General features: G+C 36.6%; 1 protein-coding gene across 1 annotated transcript in view; it reads left to right on the top strand.

The window, feature by feature from the left end:
- KHDRBS2 (KH RNA binding domain containing, signal transduction associated 2) overlaps positions 1–16299 on the top strand; it is a 327589-nt gene that overhangs the window by 109576 nt on the left and 201714 nt on the right. Inside the window, exon 3 of the mRNA XM_066314972.1 lies at positions 2782–2898. Within this exon, the coding sequence (XP_066171069.1) occupies positions 2782–2898 (117 nt within the window). The remainder of the gene's footprint in view (positions 1–2781; positions 2899–16299) is intronic.

Raw genomic sequence — 16299 nt, 5'->3', positions numbered from 1 at the left:
AGCCAGGGACATATTCTATTGAAAATTCTCAATTAAATCTCATTTATATCAAGACACACAACACTTTGACTAGAACTTGCATTCCCCCAAACAGCATTAGAACATTACAAGAAACAGTCCATTTCTCCAAAATTCACATCCAGGGAAGTTGGGTCAGAAATGTCTGCTTCTTTCATGCCTTCTTCCAATAGTCTTTCTCAGTTCTTTCGCTACTTCATTTCATGCTGTCTCTCTTCATTTTAAATCGCTCTGTCTTCCGTGGAGGAGGAAAAGGGTTAATGTCTTTTCCCAGAGTGTTTTTTCTCTCCAGCTGACTCCCATAACTTCAAGGCCCTGCAGGTGATGATGGAGGGGAGGGGGGGACATGCTCAGGAATGCTGATGGACAACCCTCCTCCACTCCTGGTCAGATCTAAAGCAACTTAAACTTGGATCAGCTCCCTGGAGCTCCAGAGAAGAGTTCTCCTAAGTCTCTCCTCCTTCGGACCAGAGGCTCCAGCAGCCAAGCCAAGAACCCGGCCATCGTGGTCCTGGTGCAGGGCCAGCACTGCTGATCTGGAATCCTCCTCCTGTCCCCATCAGAGGAGCTAAGGAGAGAGGGGACACGGCCAGCCCCGGCCACTGTCCCACAGCCAGGGCAGGAGCCTGGGCAGGCCTGGCTCCAGGGGGCCCAGCCCAAACTTCTGACTTACGAGGTGATGTTAGCTCCTTGCCAGCCAGAAAAGGAAAAGCCCGGTCACCTGGGCTTTTTGATTAAAGTCTGAGCTCTCCAGAGGTGTATACAACACTCCTATTCATCTGCCAAGCTGTCAGTCCATGCTATAACTTCTTTAAGGAAAAAAAAAAAACACCTTCACATTCATGCTAAACCACCACTTGTCACACCCTCCACACTTGAGGGGGTCCCTGCAGAGAAACAAAAGCTCTGCTGCTTGCTCAACCATGCCTAACAAACCTTTATATACAAGGATGATTTTTGAAATCTTATTTCTATAAACAGATTAAGTCTACAATCTAGTATGAAAGTTCAGTTCTTGCCATTTCTTCCTCATTGTTTCATTTATTTTTATACAAAAAGTAATAATCAGTCTGGAGCCAACAACTTCATCTCAACCAAGTTTTCCCTGGAAAAGGCAGAGCAACGGCTTGAAGACATAGGATTGTTGATACATTGATTGGGACATTGACTCAAAATCCTACCCTACTTAGAAGAGTTGATAACTTTTATTAAATCGACAAGTAGAGTTGGAAAAAAAAGTACAAACACGTAAGTTTGAAAAATCTGGTTTTGGAGCTTCAGATCATGCTAAATTTTCCTTCAAATGTTATCACTTCCTACTTCCTCCACAGACACAATTATCTTGCAGAAATCAATTACTTTGGTTTGGGTGGCAGTAGTTTTTTCTGTACATATTTATTTTTCTGGTGATTATATGCTATTTTCTTAGATAGTTTAACCAGTATTTGAAGAAAGTTAAAAATTATTTTTAATTAAGACATTGGACTAAAAGCCAGCTTGGGATTTGAAGCATCTGGCATGATTCAGAGTTTGGGTCTTACTAACATGGCTAGTGCATTTGTGTTATTATATTCTTGGTGGTTAAAGGGAGAACAAGAATATTTTTCCTTTTTTTTTTTTTTTTTTTTTTTTTTGTTTTTAAAATAGAAAGTAGAGCAAAACAAAGTATATTATAACTTTATAATTTTAATAATAATTTTAACTTTATAATATTATATATCTTTATGGACTTTTGTGTGTATTTTTGATAGCAACATTTTCTTGATTGATATTTCTTATTGTCATGTTCTTTTCCTCTGAAATAAAACCAAGGAAGTGCTGATACAATTACACCCCTTTGGCTTTGGTGGAACTTACTCTTTGTCGAAAGGCAGACTAGAATACTGTCTGTTCAGACATGAGCATAATTCCAAAACATCTTAAGCAAGTGCTGATGATATCCAGTGAGCTTTTGAAGACCACATACCATAGCACTTATAAAAGACGTTGGAAATAATAAAAAATAATAAATTGAAGAGACTATTGATTACAGAATAAACAAATTACTTAATATACTCGCCCCTTTTTGCTGCTTTGTGGGGACATGATTTTAATACCTCATTTATTTATTGTTCTGTCCTCTGATTTTCCTGTAGGCATCTCTTCTCCTCGTACAGAAAAAACTGTTGTATGTGTAGCATGAACTGTGCAGTGTTTAGGAATATTAGCAGTGTGGCAGACAAAGCTGTGTTCATTTTAGAAAATGTCCTTGAATATCTGTCACAGTCTGTTGATTGTCATTTGTTCTGGTGCTGGCAAAACAGGTATTTGAAACTGATACACGAAACAGCACTTATTTTCAAGTCGATATGCAAGGCATCAAATCCTAAGAATCTACCTAAAGCTCCAACTTTGCAGGATATGTAACTTGCCAGTAGAGCTGGCTAACTTGAGAAAGAACCTAAGCATTCTCTGAATGTCACTAGAGCATGAGCAAATGCCTTGTTTAGCAGTTCACTAAACCTAGCAGCCACTGGCCTGTTAGTCCTAGAGAAAAGCCTTCCAGGATTTGAATAAACCATGAATGCTTTGACTGTCTCTCACACTAGAGGAGTGAATATCTTGGTTCTCCAGTCTTTTATCTCTGTCAATTGGGCTCAAAGCTAAGTAGGAGTATTTCTTTAAAGGAAAGCAAAATTTTCTTGTTTAATCATCGTGCTTATTTATTATGTTTTTTGGAAAAGTACCTGTGGGTCTAAAAGAGTTCTCTTATTTTCTTTCTAGTTCAATTTTGTTGGGAAATTGCTTGGACCAAGAGGAAACTCTTTAAAGAGGTTACAAGAAGAAACAGGTGCAAAAATGTCCATCCTGGGAAAAGGATCCATGAGGGATAAGGCTAAGGTACTGTGTCTGGATTCTGGTTGCAATTAGTGCTGAAACATATGTTGTTTTAGATGTTACACTTAGGTTGCCTCTCTGTTTATTAATGACTCAATTAAAAGGCCCATAATAGACTCTTGACTCCAAGGCTAGTTGTTTTTTTCAATTTATATCATGTGCTTAAATATACTTTTTTTCTTGCTATGCCAACCTTGCTTAGACCTTCACAGTCGCTATAGAACCACTGTTTTTTAAATAATGCACCTAAAAGAGAAACCAGTTTAAAGTTAATCTGTTCTGAGAGAAGTCTCTTTCTCCTTTGAAAGTACAGCTTGTATATTTTGCTGCTTTAATATTGGTGTACAACTTTTTTTTGTTTTCTTCTTCTTTAGAGATTTTTTTTTAATGTTGAATATTTATTCAGGGTATAGTTCTAGGAAACGATAACAAAGTGGACATTTTACTTGTGTGTAAAAATGCACTATGGATAAAGAAAAAAAAAAAAAAAAAAAAAGGTGTTTGGAATCACCTGGTTAATGCCCCTAATTACTTGCAGGTAAGTGTTACTCCTCTTCTCCCAGTTCCTTGTCCAGTTTATGTACTGAACATGATGTTCTGTGGTACGGAATATCCCTTTGGCCAGTTTGTGTCAGCTGTCATGGCTGCGCTCCCTCCTGGCTTCTTGTGCAGCTCCTCACTGGCAGAGCATGAGGCACTCAAAATCTTTGGCTTGGGTTAAGCACTACTTAACAACAACCCAAACATTAGTGTGTTAACCATATTACTCTCATACTAAATCCAAAACACAACACATCCCAGCTAAAACCAGGACATTAAGGAAGCCTTCACATATATTTGACCCAAAGAGCAAATATTGATTGCATTGTGATGTCTGCTTTTAGAAGACGTTTGTAGAACAGCAGTATTATGGTCAACACAAATAATGACTGCTAATTTCACTACATTTTAACTGTGTATAGCCTCTAGTAATGTTGTGCATTATTCTTCTTTCTGTCACCTCTGTTATTAATCTCATTAGCTAAAATTATGAAGCAATAATATGCTTAAATAAAGAAAAACCAGGATTTTTTGGTTGGCATTATTTGGTCTTGGTAATGTATGTCAGCATTCACAGAGACATTATGAGCTCTGCAATTGCAATATTAAAAAAAATAAACCCACAAACTAGACAAATGAGGAACACAGATTGTATTTAATTTTTCAGAGTTTCCTTCATGACATTTTTGTGAGACATTTAGTGACACTTTAGTTATGATTATAAGATAATAAATGTTGAATACACTACTGGTTTTATTTCCAGGTACTGACAGGTAAAATATTTAATTACTTATGTCTAACTTCTATAATAATAAATCTTTCCCTGGATGAGAGAATGTATGTGCTGCTAAGTAGCAGTAATTTGCATCAGTACTACATCTGATGCCCACTCACTCCATTCTCAGCCACCCACTCAGATTAGAGCATCAATTTCCCAGATAGGGGAATCTAAAGATGTTTAAACACATTAATAGGCAGGCTAAAACTTCTGATTTTAAGTTTGTTCACTTTTCTGATAATTTAATTTGATTTTCGTCTGGTCATATTGAACAGTGCCAGCATGATGGGGACTACATTTACTCATGAGTATGTCAGCAAAGTTTGGGGTGTTTTCTTTTCCTCTTCAAAAGGTTTTTAGTCCTTACGAGTAATCTGAAATTGAGTATGAGCTTCATGAGAACTCATAAGACTGGTGTGAAAAAATGAAGTTCTAGGGTAAACTGGCATTAAGTATAGCAGTCATGAAAGCAATTTCTGTAGAGAAAAGCTCATAAGCAATTTATCTTAATCCAATTTAGACATCACTGGCTCAAAACAAAACAAAAATCCCTGTGCAATTACAGTGAGAGAGAGGAATTTTCTGATCCATGTGTATCACTGTTACCAGTTACCAGCAATAGAGTGTGAGAGTGATCATGCGATGGGTAATAGTTACAATTAGCATTTCAGAGAGGCTGTTCTAGGTTGAGATACTGGTAAAATCTAAAGAAAATATGGTTGACTGTGAGCATAAATAATGGTGGGAATTGCTACATTCCTAAGGAAAATACAACTTGCTCTGGTTAAAGCAGTTTTCTTGTCAAAGAAAAGTGCACTAGTATCATTTATGCAGTACTTTTTCAGTGATTTAAATAGAAATTACCAAAGTCTGGAGGCTTTTTGTGGGTTTTTTGAACCATAAAAGAAAGCAGTTTAGGTATATTGGCTGATACAACTTTGTTTTGCAGGAGTATTCAAGAAAAATCTATGTAATTTCTCTCTAGAAACTAGAATTTTATTAAAGCTGTCTATATTATGCCGTGAGCCATAGCAGTCCCTAGACATTGTGGGCACGTGTGCTTTTCTCCTCCAGTCTGGTGCAGCTGACGCTGAGTTGCATCAGAGAAGCAGAAACAGAATTTCTGCTGGAAAGTGCTAAATGCATTTATGCCCTAGATCCCTGGATACTTAAATCTTCAAAAATAACTGATCTGCTCATTTGAGGTTTTTTAGTGCCAAAATGACAATAGGGAAGTTCTTGGCTCAACAGTGTGATTTTTTTGGTCAGTTTTGGTTGTACAGAGGGGCAGTTTCCATGTCTGGGAAGCAATTAAATCAACAAAGGTATGTCTGTTCTTCAGAATGTTCTTACCTTCTTTAAAGAAAGCTGTGGGTTAATTTTAGAGACTAAAGATTTTAGGCTGTTTCATTCCAGAGTAACAGGAAACACTTCTTAAAAATGACTTAAAATTTTTGAGTATCTGCTGTGCCTACACTGTGGAAACAGGATAGATTAATTTGAAAAGGCAGTGCAACTTACCTAAATTGTGTATTATGAACAGCTCCAATTGTGCACAAATTGCCACAGAGCTAATGTAAGTCACAGAAAGTTGTGTTAGAAGTTACTGAAGAGATGCCCAAGTATAACTGCATCAGTAGTTTTTTTTTTAATGAACATTTTTATTTTAAAAGTGACCTAAAGGAGTCTGTTTGCAAGAGCAGAATAACCTAAGAACAATAGAATGTTTTAATTTTGCTTTAATGATATATTAAGTGTTAGACAAAGATTTTTGGTTACTTTTCATTTTGTTAAAAAAATAAAAAATAGATTTTTAACCTGCATATCTTTTCCTGAAAACTCATTGTTCATCACCTGTAAGACATTTAGAAGACTGATCAGTTATTTAAACTAAAGGGGGTCAGTCACATTGTCTTTGCTCCAAACATATTTTTGAACCACATTTTACTTACATAGAGTGGGATTTGGAAATTAGTGTCCTGATAGAAAGGTTACATATATGATTAAAAAAGGCGAAACCATCAATTTTTACAGTAGCACATGAGCTGTCAGACATACATTGAGGAAAATGTAAGTCACAATGTTTGCATTAAATCTTCTGCATACTGATGTATAACTGCCATTTCAATTTAAAACTTTTTTACCAAAAAAAATCCTGTCAATGCCATTTCCTATTTTGCACACTATCTGTTTATTACCCATTTCTCTCATTGCCTAAACTTCTACTTCTGTCTTGCTGTTGAAAGGAATCTGTTATTAAAGATTCATGTTGTCTTCCTAGAAAACATGGAAAATTAGAGAACAAACTTGAACTGCAGATTTGAAAAACCACATAAACTAGTTGTCTGTGACTCAGTGTTTCATCAGCTACTGAGCACTTTTAACTGCTGCCTTTTTCAAGTTTCAGTTTTTGTTAAAATGAGTTCTTAAGGAAAGAGAATTGCAGTGGAACTGCGTGCCTTTCATTAATCTGTGGGTTAAGTGCTTTGCGAAGAAGGTCCACTGTCACTGGACAGCAGCTTTTCCTGTTAAACAGAATTTGTTTCATTACCTTTTCTGTATAAGAAACACCGAGCATTAATGTTGCATTTAGTTGCATTGTTTGCAACTAAAAAGATCTGAAATCAGCACACAGAGAAACTGCTGGGATGCAATTATTACCAGGTTGGCTTTTTAGGGTGGTTTTTAACAGCTGTGTTGAGTGCCCTGAAAAAGATTTTGAAATATATGGGATAGTTGCAGTGCACTCTGGTCTCTTCCCTGCAAATTCGAAGTACTGTGAGGTCAGTCCTGCAAACTTTAAGTAAATGTTTCAATATCTTACAGGATTAAGTCCATATGTAGTGTGAATAATGCCCAATCACTTTTTGGTTTAAAGCACAATTTTTTTTTTCATTAGGTCATGACTGCCATGGGTGTAGTGTCCTAATAGTGGAAAGTTTATTTTCTGATAGGATTCTCTTGAATTCATTGGTTTTTTCTAAAAAAATATAAATTAATGCTCAGATAGCCCAAAAGGGAAGGAAAAAGGTTGCAAGTTTTATCTATAGGATGCTGTGGTCCAAGCATTGCATTATATTCTTTCCCAGTGCTATTGCTTCACTGAAATGTGAGATCAAAGGTGTTGTCTTCAGTGTTCAGAGCTTTAAAAGCTTTTGAGTGTCACTGCCTGTCAAAATGTTTGAGGTCATGCAGTATAGGTACATATGCAATATTTTTCCAAATGAGAGTGGCAGCATTCTCAAGAAGGATAAGGAGTTACAGAAGACTTAAAAGGTTTTAAAAAAACAAAACCAACCAAAAATCACCTAATGGTCTGTTGCACAAGATTTTACACTGGCGCCACTCCACCTGTGCCTGTAAGGTCTCTTGCTCTGGCTTATGGCAATGGTAGTTTAGCTCAGTGTGTTGCAAGGAGTTTCACCTCTTATACTTGGAGATAGAAATTCAGGAATTCCTATAAAAACTCCATTTTAGTTTTTTAAAAGATAATCTTTAGATTTACTTCCAGCCTGCTGGGAATTTTGATTTGGACTTTATGCAAAATCTCTGAAATGTTAATTTCCTAGGCAAGGTATTTCTGTTCCCTTGAAGTACTCCTTTATCATCTTCAGCTGGAAAATCTCTAAGGGAAAGACAGAGCAATGTGTGGCATTTAATTTAGAAAACTAGCTCACAGCTAGCAGCATCAATAGTAGTTTTCAATCACTAATTGGTGCTCACCCATTTTGTCTTTTTCTGTTAGCTTTTCCTTTCTTATGTTTAAAAGTTGTAAGGACTTTGTATTTTTATCTCTACAGAAAAGGTACCTTAAAGCATACAGCCATTTCACCCCACAAACAGGTTTATGACCAAGAGCAGGAGTGGGCCCTCAGCTTGACCTTAAGATGTAAAAAGTAGACCACCCCACCTTTTGGAACTGAAATCTTCAATGACCATTTGCAAGAGGATGTTAACTCTTTAAATCCTACTGTAATCTGCATTCTCTCCTTTTTTCCTTTAAGTGAGCATATAAAAAGGTGCCAAAGGCTTTCACACTCTCAAGCTTGGTTTTTACTTGAAAAAAGCGTTCTAAATAAAATACTTTCTCCTTATACAGTGAAAACATAAATCTGTTGGCAGACACAGATTAAAAGTAGAGATCATCTTTATCAATGTTTCCTCCAGTGTTACTTGTATTCTAGCAACTTCCAGCTGCTCAACCGCCCCAGTTTCTTGGCAAATACCTGTGTATCACCCTTAGTGAGTTGTTAAGTCCTTTTTTCCTCCCATAGGGGAGGCGGTTTAAGGAAGATACAGATCGCAACCAATATTTCTTAGAATAGCTTTTATTTTATAAACCTCTGCTGATTCTATTCAGTGTTGCAATTGTTTAGGTTTTTACTAAAGTGAGATAATTATTCTATTCTAACAAGCTATTTACCTTATTTAGTCACACATCTGAATTGCAGTCTCATGATTGCCCAGTTAGAGCAACATTTCGGAAAACAACTTTATAGACTCAGAAAATAGAGGTCATTAGTAGCAGGTCAATGGTAGGTGTTCAGAAAGTCTATAGGAGGATCCTTTATTTTATCAGAGGCATATGTGACCCCACAGTCTTCATCCGCATAGAGCAATTATCTCGGATACAGGACGAATTCCAGACTCAAACAGACAAAATGTGTGCTTGTTCACCAGCACCAGTAGTCTCCAGGGCTTGCCAGTCCTTGGGAAGCTTTTATGCACCACCTTCTCAGCACATCCTTTTCATTCCTTTGACTTCCTTCTTTCTTTTCCTTGAAAGTATTTTTCCATCTAAACTTACAGTTGCCTATAGAATCAATTAGTGAGAAGTTAGTGGATGAGACATTAATGAAAAATTCCTTTTCCATTGATTCTTTTAGGTGTCTAATGTCCATGCATTATCTGCCCCCTCTTACATTTCACCAGATGTTAGCAAATCAGCTTGTTTCCAGAAGGTTGTTCCTTCTCTTTTTTTTCAGAAAACTCCATGTTACCCAGAGTGCAACACCTAGAAAAAAAACAAGTTGTCTTTTCTGCTGCTCAGCCACATCCTTTTAACTTAATTTGTATCTTTTGATATCACAGTAAACTGCTTTCAGTCATTCATTCTTCCTCTGATGCAAAAAGAATATTTTTATTCAGTGCGAGTCTTCCTAGATTGGGAGTAATAAACCTCTTATTTTCTTGTCTCATCCCTGCATATTTTGGTTTTTATGCCTGTTGCCTACCTGCCAGGGATGTGGTGTTACAAATGATCTTGGGAAAGACAAAAGGACTGTTGTCTTTCCCAAGGTCATTTGTAGCACCACATCCCTGGCAGACAGTAGTAGCATCTTCTGTTTAATAGTTTTTGCAGGTTCCATTAGTTACCTACTTGTCTGGCTTGCTGGCTGAAGTGGAATCAAGCTCAAAAACATGAGGACATTGAGCCAAAAGAGTTAACTGGCCCCACTGGGATAAATTCTTCACTTCCTGATACTCAAATGATCCTATCTGCATGCCTAATCCAGGAGATGCCTTGTGATAGATAGCTCCATATATATCAGAAAGCTCATCTGTATTAACAGGCATCTCCCAGTAACTTTGGGTTTGGAACCTGGCTAGAAAGAGTAATCACTTCTTTTCCTTCAGTTTATGCAGTTTCAAATGATCTGCAGCAGGCTGATCCTTGGCTTTTTCAGTTTGTGCTGTAAAATTTTGGAAATCCATTTTTTCCGTTTCTCTTAAATTTGTTTCTTTGCAGTATGGATTTTTCCTTACAAAGCTGGTTTGTTGTATTTGTCTCAGAGATTTACAATGTTTTGTCTGACATCCCTCTTAGAATTTTAGAATGGATTCAAGTACACAGTCCATCTTGCTACAGAGAAAACAGCCTTTTACCCAATTCCTTTTGGGTTAAGAACAAGTCTGCTTTTTTTTTGACTGGGTTGGTAACCGTTCTGACCTTGCTTAGAGGAGTTAGGCTTAAGGTAAACTTTCTGAAAGCTTTGTTATCTGTATGTATATGTGAGAGAGTAAGAAAGATGTGTGTGTGATATATTGCTCCAATTCATGGTTGAACACTTAAGTCTCTCTGTGTTAGTCAATTCCTTCTGTTTTTTTCCTACACAGTGACTAGGGATGTCTGTCTCTTCACCATTTTAAGTTCTCATGCTATTTAATGTTCAACTCTTCTATCCCCAAAAGATGCACATTCACTTCCAAAGTCTCAAGATCGATTTGTAACTCATTTCCTAAATGTTTCTACACATTGGTAGGACTAGCATCTTAAATGGAGTTGCATCTTAAATGGAGTTGACATCACTTACATTTTAAGAGGAGAACAGGTCAAGTAAAACTACTTTGCAATTATAACCAAATTAGTCAGCAGCGTTCCTTTCGCTTTGATATAAAACCCACTGCCTTCTCAAGTCATACTTGAGTAAGCCTCCAGATCATTCCCTGTCCTAAATGGGGGTGATGTAGCACATTTTGTTTTTCTGCTGAGTTTCATGCAGCATGTAAAGACACAGCATCAGTACCAAACCATTCTTTGGTTTGGAAAAAGATACCTATTGGAAAAGGGTAGCTGTATCAGAACCCATCACATTATTGCTTCCTGCCAAATACATGAGTGTGGCTCCTTGTCTCTGCAGCAGTGACTTCCACCTTGTTTGAGTCTCTCACGTTCTAGAAAAATCTTTTCTCTAGAGATGTGGCTTGTGGTTTGTGCTGCCTGTAAGTTCTGACCTGCACTTCAGAATCTAGGTCTGAAGATTGGGCACTGGGGCATTCTGTTGACTTCTCCATTCAGGTCCCATTTCTTCTCTGCATTTTTTGCCTGGGCTCTGTAGGAGTATGTGAACAGGACTTTTTTTGTCTCGTTAGAGAAATCATTTATGTTATGTTTCTCAGTAAGCAACCGGTTCCTGCCCTCATGGCAGCTGGAAATTTTTTGGTTGTACTTCTGTAAAAAATAGTACCTCTAAGTTTTTGTCACAGACTTTTACAGCATTCTGATATTATAGCTAGCGCCCAATTTACTGCAGCTTGTTTTCCTGCTATTAGATGCTCCCATGTACACCGTGCCAGTTTCTGAAAAGGGACACAGGATGTTGCCCAAAGTAGATGTTATTCCTCTATTGTATTGGAGTTTGTTTTCAGGGTTCAAGATCTGGACCATCATCAGAGTCAAGAATTAGCCATCAGGAACTGCTGGGTCACGGGAGCATCACATTTATCTCCTGACCACTTCTTTTCCAGTGTCTCCCTGAGGCAACAGTAACAAAAAAGACCTTAGTGAAGATTGCTCTGGTAACATTTTGTTCAGTAAATATTCCCCAGGAGAGAAAAATCCTAAATTGAACAAATGAAAAAAAACTAAATGTCCTTTTTTTCTCTCAGAGACAATTTTTGGACAATAAACTTCTGGCTGTATATATTGGAAACAGTCTGCCTTGTTGATTCTGTACCTTATTTGTCTGTGATTTCTTGAAAAAGGCCATAAATACCAAACAATCTGTTCATGTTTATGTGCTTATTCAAAGAAACCGAACTGAAATCTCGGATCTTTTTGCTGTTCTTGTTTTACTTAATTTGTTTGGTATTAAATAAAAAATACTTAAATTTCTTCATACACATGGAATATTGGAACACAAGGTTTTATTTTAAATTTGAAAATTTAAATTGGAATAAAAAATGAGATTATCATGTCTTCCTACCTTCAACCTGTATAAATTACTGATGAAAAATTAAAGTTCATAGATAGATTACATGCCAAGACAGGTTAAAACAACCAGGAAAATGGGCCACTCATTTGAGTACTTTAAATGTTTGTAATTTAAATTTAAAAAATTGAAAAATTGTGGAATATTCTCCTTTGATGCATAGGGAGGTCCATAAGATCTCGTCTAACACTTTCAGAGTCCCAGAAGTGCATTTCTTGTACTGTTGAAGTCAGTGGCAGTTTTCCAATGACTAGTGTAAGGAATAAATCATTCTTATTATTTAGCTGAGTGAGTGAAGGAAATTCAAATGCCATCTCCATATACTTTTCTATTAATTTTTAGACCAGAACTCCAGTCTAAAGAGTGTGGTGTTAGAGTGGTTATAGGAATTCAATTAGATATAGCAATCCAAGTATTTCCTACTAGCACAATTCGTGGAGTGATATGATGTAAAAGTGTTCCATGTAATTAGTGATGACATTTTCAAAACAGAATAGCCAAGAGGGCAATTTAGCTCTGTATTAAATATTTCATACTCTGAAGCTGATAGTTAAGAAAATTGCATTGTCCTCACAGAAGAATCACATCAGACCTCAAGCAGATTGTGCTTTATTACTGATGTAACACAGTAGTGATATTAAAAGTCTTTATCACCTCCCTTGAATGTAATGTTAAAAACAGACTTACATATTTTGTAGTTCTGACAGGACATTTGTAAGACTTACACTGCTGGGTTTAAAAAGATGGGACACATTCTTTTCTTTCTACAAAATTAGGTATTTGTTTTCCCCTGCTTGCAAAGAGCAAAGCATTGAGGTAGTTTTCCAGCTTTATTCTTTCTGAGTTGAAGGTAATGGAAGGCCATGAAATTTTAAAGATGGCAAGGCAAAGAAGTGGCAAGAGACCAATGTGGGAAGGGTAAAGATAGCCCTTAGCAAAGAAGAAGTTAACATGCTTTCTGTTTTGTCAACTTGTAAATGTTTAGTAATTTTTTTACCTGAAAGCAGTTTAAGTTTTCTGTTTGTGGAATATTGTAAGGTTTTCTAAATATCCCAGCAAAATAAACAAAGCTATGTACACATCTATTATGCGTTAGAAACAAGCTGCCAAGTGACTCACCTACAATCTCTCCTGTCTGCAATGGTGCCAGTTTGACAGCCAGAAGTCTGAGTTTCACATCCAGACCTGTGCCAAACACTTCTTGACTTCACCTCACTTGTATTTCATTGGTCAGAGAACCAGCTGGTGCTTGTTGACAGTGTCCCGTTGCTGCCACTGTCTGCAGGGGCACTCCTGTGCCTCACCTCTCCCAAGAGGTTTGGTCGTGTGACCACGCACTCAGCTGGGAGATCCCCTTCTCCTGCACGTGGCATTTGCAAACCTGAATGGCACTGTCAGGATGAGTCCTGGCACTAATGTCCCTGCCTGTGGAACAGGCAATAAGTTTTCTTAAAAAAAAAGACAAAAACACGGGAAAAAATAAAGCAGCACATTTATGTGAGAGATGGGAAGATAAAAAAAGAGAGACAAAAATTAAAGTAAATTAACTCAATTGCTTACAGCAATTTGGGAGAACGAATATATTTTCACAAGAATGTTTTTTCCCTTCTATACTTCTTCAGAACAAGGACTTATATTCCAAAGTATTTTATTTATCTACATGCAGCTTCATAAAGACCAGGTTTGATCTTGCTGAGTTTAGTTTTATGATTATTGTTCTTCCTTTTTTATATATAGATAAATGCAGAAAGAACTGCTTTCAATTATTTGTAGCAATTACCTTAAATCCCAGTTTTCTGTGCATAATGTTATCTGTACTCTTGAGGATCATGATAAATACTTTTAATATGCTGTAATGGGCTACTCTTACAAGGAATTTTGCATTGCCACAATAGAAGCAGCATTACAGTAAATTAAATTACAGTGCACACAATTAAATAGAATAATGAAAAAAAAAATCAGAGCAACAGCTCTTTGGAGCAACAACTCTTTGGAGTCCCCTGAAATTCAATTCCACAAGAAACATAATAGAAGATGGTGAGTGGAATTTAGATAGCTAAGTTAGATATTATTTACTTTGTAATATCTCCATCAGGGATTAATGTTCTCTTATTCAGAGGCATTCATTAGTCCCTGGATCATTTCAGATTGATTACTGTTGTAATGTAACATTCCTTTTTCATTTATCTACCCAACATCAATATAATTTTAGAGATGTAACTTCAGAGATATAACTTCATCACAATACAGTTGTTATGCAATCCACAATAATTTGTGGCTTCTCAATAATAGCTTTAAGGAAATCTGTACAGATTTAATTTGAGTTTATAGCCATTTATTGCAAGAAAAAGCACCCCATCCTCCTTTCATCTTCTCTGAAAAAAATTCTCTGACAGAGAAGTATTCTCTGACAAGCTTCTTTCCAAGTATTGCTTGAGTGTGAGGTATGTTTCTGTTTGATAAAACATAGCTAAAGTAAGGCATATGTGCAGCTCTGACAGTTATATTTTGAACATGCAGCAAAGTCAGAAGGTATGATATTAACATTACGAGTGATATTTACTTTTTCCCTAATTTTTGTAGTTTCTATTCTTTTGGTTGGATGTGGAAAATTAATTTAGTCCAATTTGGAGCCTAGACTTGGAGTCTCCAGGACTATAAAGTTTTCCTTTAGTTCCCACCACTGTGTGGCTTTGTCTTTATTTCTCAGATTCTTACATCCCCTATAGTAGCGAATAACAGCTCTTGTCCATCTAATTTAGAGGTGTCTGCAGAGAATTACTTTGTTGACAATTATAAGTCTTATAAATTTGGCATGTTAATGCACTAAATTCAGAGTTTTCTAAGTTCAGATGAATGAGCTGTTACCCTTACAGAATATATCCTGTACCTAAGGATATCTGTGGATGTGCTCAAGGCTTTCAGGCTCTTTTGCCTGTTTTTTTACTGATACTATATTATATCTATATGTGAACTCAGATATTCCATTGGTTTGAATCAGATCAAGTCCTTTTGTATTTATAATACGAAATAGAAAGCATTTTTATTTTTGCAGAATTTGTGGAGGAGATGCGAGGGGTAGCAGTTAGTGACTAAAATCAACACAAAGCCTTACCTTAATCCCTGCCTCCTGTCATCCTTCTTCCTTTCATAGTCTCTGAGAAATTCTTTGAAACCAAGTCTTTAGAAGTAACCCTAGCACTTACTGGACCCGATCTCATAAACTGTGTTTAGAAGACATAGGAACACAGCTGGGATTTTTTTAGTTTATGAATGTGCAAATGCTTTTTGCTGAATTTTGGCCTTACCAGCAAGTCTTTCTTCCTGAGCTTAGAAACCCTACTGTGAAAGTCAGTGGCTGCACTGTTTGTTCTTTGGTGCTCCAACAGATAGATGGTTTAGGGGGTGTCCATAAATGCTAAAGAATTCACTTAAGAGTCATTTTTATGAAGTGAGGAGGAAAAATAAATAAAAAATTCTCTTGTTTTTCTGTCCAGCTGCAGGTCCTGCTTCATCTGCTCTTACGTTAAAAAAGTCTGTTGCTAAATGCTTTTTATCTGTCATGAGAGAGAAAGAAAAAAACATTTTCTTTGTATTATGTTGTTATTTTTTCTCCAGGGGTTGGTTTACAGAACAAGGGGTTATAGGGAATGTCCAGCAAGTCTTACTTCCTTAATTAAAAAGATAATTAGCTAGCTATATAAATCCCAGCTCTTGTATAACACTGGTTATATTGAGTTTCTAGTTGTTAGAAGGCTTGATCCAAAGGTACATATGTAAGTCCAAAATTAATGTTTCACATTTCTTTAAATTGATGTAGCAAATGTGTACTCTTGAATAGTTTGACAATAAATTATTAATTCTGTTTTACTATTTCAAGGTCAAACACTGGATGTCAACTGTTGCAAACAGAATTAATATTTTAGTTTGCTCTTTTGAAGATTTAGCTGAAATTGCTAAAACATTCTCTACAGAAACTAATCTCTTGCAATCATCACCCAGTTAGATATAGGAAGCTTTTTCTTCAACTACTTTTAAGCAGGAGGCTCAGTCATGATGCTGAAAATTGTGTGGTAAAAAAATTACATGATATTAAACCTTGAATAATTTTTTGCCCCTTCATGATCCAGACCCTGGATAATTTGTGATGAGGACCTAATTGCAGCTTTCCTGTAGGTGAAGGGAGCCTGCAACAGAGATGGAGAGAGACCATTCATTTACAAGAGCCCATAGTGAACAGACAAGGCTTCAAACTGAAAGAGGGCAGGCTTTGATTAGATATTAGGAAAGAATTCTTTACTGTGAGGTGGTGAGACATGAACAAGTTGCCCAGAGATGTTGTGGATGCCCCATTCCTGGAAGAGTTCAAGGCCC

This window comes from Sylvia atricapilla, chromosome 3, assembly GCF_009819655.1.
Source record: "Sylvia atricapilla isolate bSylAtr1 chromosome 3, bSylAtr1.pri, whole genome shotgun sequence".
Lineage (NCBI taxonomy): Eukaryota > Metazoa > Chordata > Aves > Passeriformes > Sylviidae > Sylvia > Sylvia atricapilla.
Note: the sequence above shows the minus strand (reverse complement) of the source record. Positions and strands in the feature narration are given on the sequence as shown.